This window comes from Ochlerotatus camptorhynchus, unplaced genomic scaffold (genome assembly GCF_037179485.1).
Source record: "Ochlerotatus camptorhynchus isolate MF236.1 unplaced genomic scaffold, CSIRO-AGI_Acam_v1.1 ptg000370l, whole genome shotgun sequence".
NCBI lineage: Eukaryota > Metazoa > Arthropoda > Insecta > Diptera > Culicidae > Ochlerotatus > Ochlerotatus camptorhynchus.
Window position 1 is genome coordinate 6,426,712 of NW_027040858.1, and position 15,388 is coordinate 6,442,099.

General features: G+C 39.7%; 3 protein-coding genes across 3 annotated transcripts in view; 2 read left to right on the top strand and 1 right to left on the bottom strand.

Annotated features, from left to right (window-relative positions):
* The window catches only part of Eato (Engulfment ABC Transporter in the ovary), a 218,506-nt gene that overhangs the window by 153,288 nt on the left and 49,830 nt on the right, over window positions 1-15,388 (bottom strand). The window lies entirely within an intron of this gene.
* Window positions 56-2,166, top strand: LOC135710152 (uncharacterized). Its single transcript, XM_065232665.1, has 4 exons — window positions 56-290; window positions 1,331-1,767; window positions 1,828-1,981; window positions 2,049-2,166. The coding sequence occupies exons 1-4, from the start codon at window positions 104-106 to the stop codon at window positions 2,156-2,158; spliced, it is 888 nt and encodes a 295-aa protein (XP_065088737.1). The 5' UTR covers window positions 56-103; the 3' UTR covers window positions 2,159-2,166.
* On the top strand, window positions 13,210-15,102 carry LOC135710151 (uncharacterized). Its single transcript, XM_065232664.1, has 4 exons — window positions 13,210-13,495; window positions 13,567-13,653; window positions 13,716-14,393; window positions 14,453-15,102. The coding sequence occupies exons 1-4, from the start codon at window positions 13,465-13,467 to the stop codon at window positions 14,662-14,664; spliced, it is 1,008 nt and encodes a 335-aa protein (XP_065088736.1). The 5' UTR covers window positions 13,210-13,464; the 3' UTR covers window positions 14,665-15,102.

The following is a 15,388-nucleotide window of genomic DNA, read 5'->3' on the forward strand; positions in this document are numbered from 1 at the left end:
GCCCTTTCCAGATTCATCCCAACGACAGAACTGTCAAATTATTGCAGTGTTCATTTTCCAAGTTCATCGTAGTTTGTTTTGTGTGTTTCAAAAGTGCAAGTGGATGCGTTTGGTGGTGCACTCGGAATTCGGGATTTCCGGTGCTTCCAGGATGAATGTAGTGCAATCGAACATCTCCACGACGATCCGGAGCTTCAACATATCGGACGACATACGAATCGAGGTGAAAAAGTTCCGCACCGATGCAGGAATCGACGAAATTGATATCGAGGAGGACGAGGATGATATCTGTAAGAAAGAGGGCGTATGCTGGTTGTAGTTTTTGTTTTGTTCTGGATTCAGATTTGAAAAGGGAAGTTAGAAAAAAAGGATGATTTGGAAAGAAAATATTTTCAGTCAAAATGAAAATAGATACAGCACAGACAAACAGACAAATAACACATTGAATCTCACTGTAAAACACTATCGCCATCTGTTGAATACACAGTCATGAGTAGTAACAGATGGCGGTAAAGTAAACGGCAAACGCAAGCGAATTAACTATGCGCGCCACAAGTGGCGGTACTGCCAACTAAAAAAAAAAACATTTAAATTGTCCGTTAAATCCGTGATAGATGATAAACTTGTTAGTTTTATGTATGTTTGTCTGTGGACACCCTCTGAACTGGGAACCAAAAAGAATCGGGACTTTGATTGGAACCTTCCAATTCTGTGTCTGATATCTCGAATATTTCTCGTGGAATCTTAGCCCATATTTTCGTTTTCGTTCGAACCATATATGGGTGCTTGAATATTCCTAAAACCATTGGCGTCCTTGGGGGGTGTAATGAAAATAAGTAATTGTAGTAACAATTCTTGAGGGGGCTACATTATCCCTGTAGTTACGCCAATGCCTATAATTCCGGAGCTCTTAAGTTTTCCTTAGTATAGCATGCCATAAATTAAGTCTGATGCAAGGGATTTACCTCAGAATTCTTTGAAATTCTTCTCAAAATGTCCATGAGACTCTCTCGGCAAATTTCCTCCAAATCTCCTGGGATGCTACTCGTTATTTTCTGGAATTATGCTCGAAATTCTCTGTGAATTCTCCTTTTTAGAACAATCCCAGACAGAGCGCTAGAAGTTGGATGAATAAGAAATCCCTAATAAAATTTATATGGTTATTTTGCTTAACGACGTGTTCAGGGTATCATCTAAACCATTTGTGGAACAGTCATCATTTATCGTTTGGTTATGGTATTTTTTTATTAGGAATGCCCGATCTTTTAAAGTACGTTTCCGCAGATTGCATTTCAGTATCCTAAACCCTAACGTTACAACTTCTCACCAGCCGTCATCCAGAAAATACAGAAAACCTTCGCCGATCCCAGTGAAACCGAATTCGACCCGGAAACGCTAAAGTCGATCATAGCCCGGCTGGACGATATCGAGAAGAAACTTGAGAACATCATCTACATTAATGCACAGGCGGACAGCATAAGTGCGGTGCAGATGAACGGTTTACTGAGTCGGCAATTCATTGCTGCAACTCCGACTGCTCTGGCCATGGCACAGGTGGCTCAATCTCCTCCTGCAGAACCGATGCAGGTGCAAGATGAGGTCGTTGATGAAATTCATCTCGAAATGGACTCCGACGACAATGATCTCATCGCAGAGTTCATCGAGCAGGACGAGCTGAAGCTGGTTGAATTCCCCATCAATCGGGTAGATGATCTGCGAGAGCTGGAAGAATCGATTACGAGTGATCAGGAGTCTTTTGTTTCGTTTGTAAGTTTGAAACGTAGCAGCTTGTAAAAGTACATTCTGAGAAAGATATTTCTTTTTAAGGTCAATTTCCTGGGAGCAACCATACAGAAGCACAGCCGTAATCTTGAACCAATTTTGAGAGATTTTGTCACGGAAAGCCTCATCAATGAGCTTGGTTTTAACGAAGCTGAAATAAACATGATGTCGTTCTATATCTTCAACCAGTTGCTCTACGGTATAGTTTTTTTTTATAATTGTTTAACTGAATCCTTCTTATAAATCTGGTAAAATTATAATTTTAGATATTTGGAAGACCGAATATTCGACTATGAATGACTACCGGAATCAGCTAAGAAAAATCGCCTGCAAGATACAGAATCGAAATCGTGCTACAAGAGGTAGACAGAGATAAACCAAAAAGCAGTCAATAAACTTCTTTCACGTGGGATTATTTTTGTTTTCCTCTTAACTTTTCTATACTTAACTTCCTATAGTCCTGAGAAATGTCTCCTGGTGAGGAAACCAAAAATATCTTTATCTTGACAAAATTACAAACGATGACGATTGGAAATTTTTCTACAAATCTGCTAACTACTAGAGGTAATTCTAAGACCAGAAGGTCCCGAAATAACGTGCTCAACGTTTTGGCTCAGCTCTGGTACACTCTTCGGTCCCAAGCTAATCGATGCAACCCTCGAAACATAGGAAAATCCACGAACCCATCATTTTATCTGTCAAACTTTCATAGCGAATCAAAACAAACATAGTGTAGTAGTAGAATTTCGACTGGATTGGGGTACGTTAATCGATTTGCTACGCCTATCGATTCGGCGAACCCCTCGACTTCCTGTGAGTAAGAGAAGTGAGTAGCGGGACCCGTCACTGATCTCGCAGAGTCGGTACATACCTCACCTCGATCTCTTGTTGCTCGATTCGCTCTCGAACAAAGTTGTACAGGATGTCAAGATGTTTGAGCCGTTTTTGGTCCCTTGACTCCTTCGCAATTTGGATGCAGGACTGGTTGTACTCGAAGATGACAAGAGGTGCATCCAGCACAAAACCAAACTCTGTAACGAGATTTCGTAGCCACATTGCCTCGCATGCAGCCTGGCTCAGAGAAACGTATTCCGCCTCGGTTGAGGACAACGAAATGGTTGCTTGCTTGCGTGTAACCCATGTCACCGTGTTGCCGAAAACTTTGAAGCAGAATCCTGACGTGGATCTTCTATCGTTCACATCGCCGCCCCAATCTGCGTCCGCAAACCCGAGCAGTGGAACGTTCTCCTCGTCACGATGATAGAGAAAGGAAAACTCCTTCGTCCCTTGAAGGTAGCGTAGGACTCTTTTGAGAGCCTTCCAATCAGTCCGCATCGTGCTCTCTTGCCGTGCGGATCTATTTGCTTTTTGCTTAAGGAAGTGTTACTACTACCTAAAGCTACAACAAATTTAAACAGCACTTTTCAGTGCTCAACCTGTAAAAATTTTCTACCTTGTTCAACTCTTATTCCTCTTCGATCCTTGTTTGGACCCTACCCGAGGTAATCCTTCTTGGATATCGATTTGGAAAATTCCTCTTCGATCCTTCAGATTCTTATAGTAATCTGCTTGGAAGTCGATTTGGATAAAAATTTACTGCCGCCATGGCGCCTAAACGCAAAAGAAAGGGGCAAACTCTTGACCTCCCTTCTGATGATATTAATTTGAGTAATCAATTTGATTTGCTCACGGATGATGAGAATGATCCATCATCCAAGAAAAATTCTAGTAAACTTTCCCGGCTTAATGCCAAGAAGGAAAAGATTCCCCCTATTGTGTTAACCACTTCCGATTTCCATGCTCTTCGCATGGAACTTTTGAATTTCGTGAAAGTTAAGTTTTCACTACAAATTGGACGTCGGGGTGAATGCCGTGTATTGGCTGAAACCAAGGTGACTACAAATAGGTGTTCTAATGTGTCAAATTCATGATTCAGCCATGTTGGATTTTTGTATGGGACAGCGACCGAGTTTGTTTACAATTTGCTCTAAAACCGCACTTTTCCCCCCCCGCGACCTCCTCGCCTATATAGTGACAAAGCTGTATCACCATTTATATACCCACCATGGCTGAAACCTTGGACGGATTTAAATGTCTTCTCAAGTATCTTACTGAGAAAAAGCACACATTTTTTACTTACGACACCAAAACTGAACGTGTGTTCAAGGTTGTCATGAAAGGATTGCCCAGTGGTGAATCCCCGGATCAGATCAAAGACGAACTGGCAAAATTACTTGGAGTTGTGCCACTCCAAGTAATCAAAATGAAAATTAAATCCCGTCCTGGCGATTCGCGCAACGGTATTTCTAATGATTTTTATTTAGTTCACTTCAAGTCTTGTGAACTAAACAACCTTAAGGCCTTAGAAAAAGCTAGCCTTATGCTCCATGTCCGAGTGAAGTGGGAACACTTCAGGAAGACTGGAGGAAATTTCCAAAACCTCACTCAGGGCCGTAAGTGCCAGGGATGGGGTCACGGAACTAAAAATTGCTACATGCCAGGTAAATGCATGAATTGTGGTGATTCCTCTCACGCAAAGGACGACTGTCCTGTGAAGGAAGATCCTAAGAAATTTAAATGTTCAAACTGTGGTGAAAACCACAAATCCAATTTTTGGGAATGTAAGACTCGCAAAGCGATCTTACAATCTCGTTCTAACCGTCAGGTAGGAAACGCTCCACGTTTCCGACCAGGTACAAATTCCGCTGCTGTTAACAACGGTCAGCGAGGAACAAATTCTACATTCGTTCCCGTAGGTACAAATATCACCCCTGCTTCAAATGTTTCATCTGTACCTATTCCCCTCGCTGCTAACAATGTTCAGCGAGTTAATGGAGCTACCTATGCTGCTATTGCAGCGGGTAGAAATCAAAATACTAACCAACGTTCTAACGGAAATTTTGACAATTTTGACTTAGGAAGCATTACTGCTCCTAAAATGGAATTTTTACAGAATTCATTAATTGACATGATTTCTGATATGCCTAAATCTAACTCCATGTTTGATGCTATTCAAACTGGAATAAAATTTGCTAATAATATTGTCATGACTTTAAAATTCAGTAATGGATTTTAAAGCATTAAACATTTTAAATTGGAATGCTCGATCTCTTAAAGATAATGAAAACGAGCTATATATCTTGTGAGAGTTCATAACGTGCATATTGCCGTTATAACTGAAACGTTCCTTAAACCTAACCATAAGGTAAAGAAGGACGCAAACTATTTCATTTATAGAAACGATCGTCTAGATGGAGCTTGGGGTGGCGTTGCCATCATTCATAGACGAATCAACATAAAATTCTTTCTTAATTTGAAACCAAAGTTTTTGAAACTTTGGGAGTTTCTGTAGAAACAAAATTTGGACAACTTACGATTATAGCTGCCTATTTGCCATTCCAATGCGTAGGCCAGCAAAAGAATTTTCTCAAGGGTGACCTTCAGAAACTTACCCGTCATAGGTCTAAATTCTTCATTATTGGTGATTTTAATGCAAAACACCGCTCATGGAATAATGCTCAAAGCAATTCCAATGGTAATATTCTGTTTGATGATTGTTCTGCAGGTTATTACACTATTCAATATCCGAACAGTCCAAAATGCTTTTCTTCTGCAAGAAATCCCTCAACTATTGATTTGGTCTTAACTGATTCATGTCAACTTTGTAGCCAATTGGTTACCCATGCTGACTTCGGTTCTGATCACCTTCCAGTAACTTTTGAAATATCCCAAGAAATAATTTGTAATCCCAACAGCTCTACTTTCAATTACCATAGGGCTGATTGGGAGCAATATCGAACATTTAAGGAACATAACTTCGATTCAAACATTCCTTTGCAAACCAAAGATGAAATTAATTATGCTCTTGAATCTCTGACTACTTCTATAGTTGAAGCAAGAGCTGCCTCAGTACCAAAATGCGAGGTTAAATTCGATTCAATTATAATAGACGATGATCTTCAGCTCTTGATCCGTCTTAAAAATGTCCGTAGAAGACAATTTCAAAGAACACGCGATCCTGCCATGAAAGTTATCTGGCGGGATTTGCAAAAACAAATTAAAAAGCGATTCTCTGCCCTGAGGAACAAAACTTTTGAAAATAATGTTTCTAAATTAGACCCAAGTTCCAAACCCTTTTGGAAACTCACAAAAATTTTGAAAAAACCTTAAAAGCCAATTCCAGCGCTTAAAGAAGGTGGTAACATTTTGATCACAAATTTGGAAAAAGCTCAGAAACTTGCTAAGCAATTTGAGAGTTCCCATAATTTCAGTTTGGGTCTTACTAGTCCTATTGAGAATCAGGTTGCTCGGGATTTTCGGAATATTTTCTCTCGGGAAAATGTTTTTGATGATTCCTGGGGGACTGATTTGGACGAAGTAAGGTCTATAACTAAAAAATTTCAAAATATGAAAGCTCCAGGTGATTATGGAATTTTCTATATCCTCATCAAAAAACTCCCAGAGAGTACCTTGTCTTTCTTGGTAAAATTATTTAACAGATGTTTCCATTTGGCATACTTTCCTGATAAATGGAAAAATGCAAAAGTTGTTCCAATTTTGAAGCCGGATAAAAGTCCAGCTGAAGCTTCTAGCTACCGTCCAATAAGTTTGCTTTCTTCAATAAGTAAACTTTTTGAAAAAATAATTTTTAATAGAATGATGCTTCACATCAATACGAACTCAATTTTTGCAGATGAGCAGTTTGGATTTCGCCATGGGCATTCAACTACTCATCAACTCTTAAGAGTTACCAATTTAATTCGTTCAAACAAATCTGAAGGCCACTCAACTAGAGTTGCCCTTCTAGACATAGAAAAAGCATTCGACAGTGTTTGGCATGAAGGTTTGATTGCTAAATTGAAAAAGTTTAATTTTCCACTTTACATTATGAAATTAGTTCAAAATTATTTAACTGACAGAACTCTACAGGTAAATTATCAAAATTCCAAATCTAATCGACTACCTGTTAGGGCAGGAGTTCCTCAGGGTAGCATTCTTGGGCCTATATTGTATAACATTTTCACTTCGGACCTCCCTGATTTGCCTCAGGGTTGCCACAAATCTTTGTTCGCTGATGACACAGGCATTTCCGCTAAAGGAAGAAGTCTTCGTGTTATTTGCAGCAGACTGCAGAAAAGTTTAGATATTTTCTCTTCTTATTTACAAAAATGGAAGATTTCTCCCAACGCTTCCAAAACTCAACTTATAATATTTCCACATAAGCCTAGAGCTTCGTTTTTGAAACCTAGTAGTAGTCACATAGTCACTATGAACGGAGTTCCAATTTCCTGGTCAAACCAAGTGAAATATCTTGGATTAGTTCTTGACCAAAAATTAACTTTTAAAGATCACATTGAGGGCATTCAAGCTAAATGTAACAAATATATTAAATGTTTGTATCCTCTTATAAACAGGAAATCCAAACTTTGCCTGACGAATAAACTTCTAATATTTAAACAAGTTTTTAGACCAGCCATGCTTTACGCTGTGCCAATATGGTCTTGTTGTTGCACTACCAGGAAAAAAGCACTTCAAAGGATTCAGAACAAAATTCTGAAGATGATTTTGAAGTTGCCTCCCTGGTACAGTACTACCAACAATCAATACGAAACTAACGTTTTTAAATTGGCTCACCACTTTAGTAGCCTATTGGTCCCAAGCAAACGATTAACGTACCCTATTCTAGTTGAAATTCTATTACTACACTATGTTTGTTTTGATTCGCTATGAAAGTTTGACAGATAACATCAGGGGTGTGTGGATTCATGCAGAACATGCAGGGGTGAGTGAAATAGCTTGGGACTGCTTGGGACCGTTGTTCTGGTACTGAGTGAGCCAAAAATAATAATGATTTTCTTCGGGACCCAGTGGTCTTAGAGTTACCTCTATGGTACTACCATAGAGGTAACTCTAAGACTAGTAGCTCCCGAAGAAACGTGCTCAACTTTTTGGCTCAGCTCTGGTACTATCTTCAGTCCCAAGCTTATCGATGCACCCCTTGAAACATAGGAAAATCCACTAACCCCTCATTTTATCTGTCAAACTTTCATAGCGAATCAAAACAAACATAGTGTAGTAGTAGAATTTCGACTAGAATGGGGTACGATGCTTGTTTGCTTGGGACCAATAGGCTAGTCAAGTAGTGAGCCAATTTAAAATCGTTAGTTTCCACCGGTTGGTACTACTGAGGTTCAAAGAATTTCGAATGTTGAGACTTTAGAACCAGGGGGAACGACACTTCAGGATTATCCCATTTTTACCCAAACCTCTCATATAATTGTCAACGTGCACAAAATTTCAATCCATCCTATCTATTCTTTCTATTCCCAACTTATCCCTTCTGCATGCACACAAATTGTCAAGCAAGCCGTGCAGTTTCTCGAAGTTTTCAGGTCGACCGCGAAGCACTCTGCCATACTCACTGTCAGTTTACAACACTCTCCACAACAAACACCACGTATGTCAGCTGGCCATGCCGGTAAAAAATCGGTGCGAAAACTAAAAAAAAAGATGAAGGACCACTCGGTCTCGGGGGCAAAAAACATCAAGTGCATCACGGAGGAGACGGCAACGCACATCCATTTCCCGGACTCAAACCGATCGAATTCGACGGATAAGAGCCCGGGTCTCTGTGTGTTGTAGCATGGAAGTTGCCGAACAGGCGCAAAGCAACTGGCAACTGTTGATTTCGTTCGAACTGCTGATTCTAGCCCCGGGAAAAGCCTTACTAATGAAACCCCCTACGACAAGCAGGTGGAAAAGGAGTTCAGGTATTTTTTTCCACTCGGCCCAAGTTTTACTCGTCTCTGCTGCTGGTCAAGGGTTCGGATAAGAAAGAGCTAATGGTGAAGTAAGACACCCACCGGCTGATGTATTTCTGTGCGAGAATATTGCGAATCAAATTCCCGTCCAAATACAGCTGGGAATATTAACCGGAGCCTTGTAATCCATCGCCATCACTCGTTCCTCCTACTGTGCAGTTTCGACCTATTCGGTGCGAAACCGTTTTCTGCACTTGAGCTGTGAGCTTTGGTTATTATAGTTGGGCGGTGTCCCGAGCGGTGTCCATTAATTCCGTTTCGCTAAAAATCAATATTTTTGACCCCCGCCCGTTTGGAACAAAACGTTACACTTAAAATGACCCCCCTCTATTTATTACGTAACGTTCTATAAACCCACACCCCCCGCCTTTTCATTTAATTAATGCTTGATTTCGTTTTGTATTTTTTATGTTTAGGTAATTAATTATATTATTAATATTCAAAACAAAAACAAAAGATCAGCGTACCATCGAGTACCTTCTTTTCAAAAGTTCAAGGATAGCAAAAAGCTCAATTTATAAAATTAAAACATATCCATTTTGCAAAGCAAGATTTAGTTATGACAGCCTTCGTTGTCGTTGCTAAAAACGTCAAAAAAGACCTGTATTTTAAAACTTTACATCAAGTAACGAAAAAAAAACAAAATGTTCTCTTTGTTACGTAACGCAAAGCTTTACTACTCCTCCCCTATGTATAATTCGTAGCGATATAGGTGACCCCCTCTCCTCCTATAAGCATTACGTAATTCATGGACGCTTCATTGCAGCAAATTTTTCTTCTTTTTACACCTATCCTCTTCGCGTTCAGACCTGGGGGGGGGGATGTGCTGTCAAATCAGCCTACTGATCATCTTGTATGAAACTGGTTCCAAACGTAAACAAACGCTGTAGGTTTCTTATGGCTTGTTTACGTTTGGAACCAGTTATGCGAGGTAGGCGACGATTGTTCGTATTTGACAGCCACCTCCCCCCCTTGGTTCAGACTCGTATCCCTCTGAAATTCTTTAACACCCCTCACATCACATCAATTGCCTGATCTATTCCCATCTATTTTTTATACGCCTGCTCTATTTTCGTCAACACGACACACTCAAAAAAATCCCATCAAATATGTTTTTCCCCGAAAATCCCAAGTAATTACTAGACTGAAAAAATACATCCAAATGAGTGTCGTTCCCCTGTTTAGAACAAATGTCCAACAAAATAATTAATAATTTCAGGCAAAAATCGTTGCAATCATCAATTGCAACGATTAATTCCCTTTATACTTAGATAAGATTTAGTTTTAGTTTTTTAGTTTTAAGCTATCAATTGTTATACTGACATGCAGGTTTAAAAAAAACCTGTTTAAAATACTGAATTGCCAAGACAGGAACAATGTAAAAACACTTAGATATAGATCATATCAATTAAGGCTGGTAAGTTACTGTAGTAACTGGAGCACCTAGGTTAAAAATGAAATGTAATTTATTTTGAATTTGGAACAAATAAAGAGTTAAAAAAAAAAGAGCCTTCCAATGTTCCTCTGATGGCGCACTCTGGAACCGACTGAGGACGTTAACAGTGGCACAAATATTCTGACGGGAAGACAGCATGAGGTATGTCAGACATCCCGTCAGCTCTCGATAGGGACACTTGAATTGTTCCCGGTCATCGTGTAGCTTTTCCAACTTGGTGTTTGGTTCCAATGGTGTGGAAACCGGTTTACACGTGGTGGTTGCCGCATGTAGACCGTCTCTGACAATGTTCCGTTCAGAAAGGCAGTCCGAACGTCCATTTGATGCAGGTGCAATTTCTGCTGTACGGCCACTAACAGTTACGTGCGTACGGTACTCATTCGAACCACTGGAGCATACCCCAACAAACAATTCAAAGTCACAAATAAGCATACACATTGAATAAATGCTGTGTAACAGTGTACAATTGTTGGTACAATGCTGAATAAAAAGAGTTGTCGAATTATGTGCTGAAAAAGTTCATTGAGATCGATAGATGCACATTTATTCCACTGTTTGCTCTAATCTGGTTAATTTACTTATTAAAAGCTGTAAAACTGGTAAATGTCTTCCCAATTCAACGCCAGAAGTTCGATCTAATAACAAACTGAATAAGTGTAATTTGTACATGCATTGACACTTTCATTCGACTGTTTTCAATTGATTTAATAACATGCTTTATTAGATTTCATTGCATTACTTTACAATATTGCTGAATAAAGGTGAATACAGTCAGCATAATAGCTCTTATACCACTATGCATCCATGTTGTAATCACATGATTTGTAAATGCTTTATAAACGACGTATTAAATTCATTATTCGACAAAACTGATTCAGTCTTACAACACAGCGAAATCAGTAGAGTAGTGGTTATCGTTTCCGCTTTCCAATTAGAAGGTTGTGAGTTCAATCCCAACCTCAACCCTTTTTTTATTTGTGTAGAACATAATTAATTTAAATAGTAATCATCGATCACATGACTCACGATAATGAATGCATTGATCTAGTTTGAAATATAACCGAGCATCCTTTCTCTCGACTTGGTCTCATTTAAAACAACGATGAATGAATTAATCATTCCCACAGGGCCTTGAAGGAGCTAGAGTTGCGATCGGGAGTGCTGATAGGTATTTACTTTCATGCAAGCTTTTATTGATTATTGAGTTGCCCATATGATGAATTCTAGGATAGCGCAGATGACAAGGCAAGTGGCTGGTGATCGGAAGGTACACATGGTTCGAATCCCCATACAACGACATGTATAAATAATATAATAAATTTTCTAATATCTGTGTGTGGTGCGAGCTACGTCAGAAATAATGAAATACAATACACTTAAGAAACACACCCTTCCCTGTCCACGTCCTTTTTATTTTTGGGTTAATTTTCTCACAGTTGAATATAATGTATAATAATGTCTAATTAAACCTTACTTCACTTGAGAATCAAGCGTGTACAGACCATCACTGTTTTAATTTAAGGAAGCAGTGATGTCTAATAAACGCTGAATAATCAAAAATTTTATCGTATAAACTCTGTTACAACTCATATAAGTCGAATAAAAGCTTCTCGACATACTTTATACAACACCAGTAGTTCAATGTTGTGGTTGAATAAATTCTCCAGATTTGTGTGAACAAAGCCTGAACAGAAGTTATTATTAAAAATAGTACAAGTACTATTAAGCATGCAGTTGAATAAAATGGCCAATAAGTCGATTCTTCAATAGACGATTGTTTGTTGGGACGTTTCTTGGTAGTCCAGTCCGAACCGTTGAGAGCCGGCTCCTGCAACGCTGATGTTAGGCTTCTGCTGATCGTGTAGACTGCTTGTTGCACCGCTTCGTTCCACATATGCTGCTCATTCTCTTTTGCCAATAAACCACTGCCTCGACAACACCTTTCAATAGTTTTCCTACAGTTAAAATTGAAATCAACATAAGGTGAGAAGAACAAATTACAAATACCGAATCAAATTACTGACTAGTGTTCTTAAATAATAGGTTACATCTATAAATAGAAATTTAGGAGAAAAATTCTACAAACTACAATTAAGTCTATATTACCGAACTAAAAGGTAAAGGAAAATTATTTAATTTGAAGATTATAAGCACCCGTTTGCTAATCAACATTTAATATGCAACAGCTGAAACTGCGCAAGCTAGGGATGCCTACGACGCAATCGGATTTATGTTTGAAGAGGTGTTGAATTGGGTTCTTTAATTTTGAAAAATATATTGGTTTTTATATATCATCTGAAAGAGCTTCGTTTTCTGAGCACAGCGATATTTTTTTCGAACCCACACACTTTCATCTCGATTTTTAAACCAAGATTTAAAGCAAAATAATAACTTCACTGTTTGACACTAAACTGACAAAATGACAGCTCGCTCCCATACAAAGTGACACCGAGGGGCGCTAATAAGGTGATTTTTGCAAATGTAATCGTTCTTATTTAAAAAAGTTCCAGTGTACCAAAATTGATGAAATTTTGGGTTTGGGTTCCATTTTTAATGCAGATTACGAATATGCATTTACCTCAATACCCTTAAAGAACCCAATTAGCAAAAGTATGTCGTAGTTGATACCCGGTAATTTATGCAAAATTTAACATACTGAAATCCCTTTAGGAATTTATAACATCGTTTACTCTCGGAATAAATGTTCATGAATTCGGTAAATTCTGGTGGCGTCCGCAACGTTTCTTCGAACAAGGCTAACTTAAGTAGTGAGTCAATTTAAAATCGTTAGTTTCCACCAATACGTTCAGACTACAGAGTTATAACATTTTATAATAATTATCGACAAGAAAAATTTCATCAATATTGGCTTATAACATGTTGTAACTACTCAGTCTGGCCAGCGTTTTACAGGACTCTACTTATGACGATAGAGGTTTTGGCCACGCTATCTGACTTGCTGCCCCACTGTGTGGCACTATAAATTATCGTAACAAAATTTGTTAAAAATATATAAATTACGACTAAGTAGTCACATGAACCGATTCATCCGATTCATTTTTGGAGAAAAATGGCCAGGTAAATTCGTGTTTGGGTTGTCATTCGTCAACCGTGAACAAAATGTCAAACTTGTGAAAAATAAAAAAAAAATAGTCTTGGCTGAATCAGTGATTCGTTTTGTGATTTTTGTAAAAATTCCCAAAAATTCAGCGACATTTCCAAATGAAATGGAGCGCCTTTGTAGAGACTAGGAACGTGCCCGTCCGGTGGAAGTAAAATTGGTAACGGTCAACGGCGCAGGGTGCTCGGGAAAAGCAGAGCAGTTTGCGTTAAGTTTGTTTACGGTTGTTATTTTTGCTTGGCTTCGGAACGGACCGTCACCCGGCGGTAGATCTCAGCCCAAGAATGGATAATTGCCATAACTATGCCACAACGTGTAGGTTTTAATGCTGGGACTGTGGAGTGCGAATTGTGTCGAAAAATTGTAATTATTTTTTTTTTTTGTAGCGAAAAAGAAGCGGATTCCCATATCGGACGACATTCACATCATCATCAAGAAGTTCCGGGATAAGGACAAACACGATGAAAAGCCCTGTAAGTTTAGGTTCGATTTCTTGCGAAAATGAAACGAGTTGAAGTAAGGTTTCTTTTTCCAGCGACATCCGGCGATCATGACTACGACGACGAACACAGTATGGACTCTGAGGAGCTGAGGCGAGTCCGACTGCAGGAGCCTTCATCATCCTGCGTTGCTGCGAGCACTTCGTCCAGCAATAGTAACAGCGGGACAATGAATAGCGTTATGGGTACAATTATGGCTGGTGGGACGGGAATTACCATCGGAACGGGTGGCATGTCAGTTCATCAGCAGCAACCCGTTTCCTCGCAGCCGGATGATATTAGGATGATACTGAAGAAGTTGACGAATATTGAGGAACTGCTGAAAGTGGTAGCCGAGCAGAGCTTTAATCGGCTGGCTGCACTGAAACAGGAAGCATCAGGATCGGCTACGGTTCCTACGACGGCTGCCACAGCTGCCAGCCTAGGACTGATCGCTACCGAGTCCAACTGCATCAGTATGGAACCGACCTTTAAGTTTCCACTGAGAACACTGAAGGAATTGATCGAATTAAACAAGGGCATCTGCAGCGACGAAAGTCTGTACAACAAGCTGTTCGAGTATCTGACCAAGATAAAGCTGGAATGTGATGAAAACATCGTGATGAATGCACTGTCGATGATAGTCAGCGACGAAGTACTCGATGCGGTTACGTGGGACGGTGGCAAAAAGTTCAAGCTGTCCTCGTTGGTAATCTTCAGTGATTCTTTGTACGGTGAGTTGAGATCACGACGGGGCGAAAACGGAATATGCTAAAACTTAGTTTGTTTGCAGTGGCGTGGTTCAAGGATCGGCTCAAGTACGATGAGTATGTGTCCGAAATGAAGGACGCCATCGAGAAGTCCCACAAACGGTTCGCCAAGATGAAGGCGAAAAAATTATCTCAACAGCAGCACCTGCAGCAACACCAAACACTAACACTGACGACGGCCGGAGGGACAACAACGGCCACAGTTGCCAGCGACGGTCAGCTATACCTGGCGTAGTTCGATGATCTCGCTGCCTCCGCGCTTTGCTGAGGGCGATAGAACAGGTAGGTCAGGTTTTCATTTTTCATATCTATCTGCTTTTGGTCTATCCCAATAGTTTCCTGTTGTAGCAACAGCTTAAGCATCAGGAACAGCACCGTTCACGTTTAGAAACAGTCTGGCAATTTTTGTTCGGTTCATAACTTTTGTATTGTTTTACCTTCATTCTATCCTCAACGAAAACAAAAAAAAATCTGATCAAAAACGAGATTATAATGATTGATCTAATTTGTGGCACACGCATCCAGAGCAAAAGAGCATGTTTTTTTAGTCCTAGAATGTCACAAAGACGATGATTACTTTTGTAGTAGCAAAGTGTGATCGATTGCTAACGGTTTTGCATACACGGTGAAGAAAACAGATACATTACACAAATAAAGAGGAAATATTAAGTAATTTGGGTGAGTCTTAAGCATATATCGTCTCATTGTGAACATTCCCTAAGGTCAGGGGCCCATCTGCTGTGGCGGTGGGGTGGCATCTGCTAGCATGTTTAAACATCATGACCAATGTAAGGAGAGGGTACCTTGAACATGAAGACGTTCAGCTTACGTCACACGACATCGACATGATGTTTTAACATGCTAGCAGATGCCACAACAGTGGACATCTGGCCTATAAGAGGCTGTAGTGCCAGTTTAATTTTCATGGTTTTATCTGCGTATAGATATGGCAAAACATA

Coding starts and splice junctions, on each gene's coding strand:
- LOC135710152 (XM_065232665.1), top strand. CDS start 104: ATGCGTTTGGTGGTGCACTCGGAATTCGGGATTTCCGGTGCTTCCAGG. Junction 1,768..1,827: donor AGGAGTCTTTTGTTTCGTTT/GTAAGTTTGAAA, acceptor TTTCTTTTTAAG/GTCAATTTCCTGGGAGCAAC. Junction 1,982..2,048: donor CTTCAACCAGTTGCTCTACG/GTATAGTTTTTT, acceptor TTATAATTTTAG/ATATTTGGAAGACCGAATAT.
- LOC135710151 (XM_065232664.1), top strand. CDS start 13,465: ATGGATAATTGCCATAACTATGCCACAACGT. Junction 13,654..13,715: donor CAAACACGATGAAAAGCCCT/GTAAGTTTAGGT, acceptor TTCTTTTTCCAG/CGACATCCGGCGATCATGAC. Junction 14,394..14,452: donor CTTCAGTGATTCTTTGTACG/GTGAGTTGAGAT, acceptor GTTTGTTTGCAG/TGGCGTGGTTCAAGGATCGG.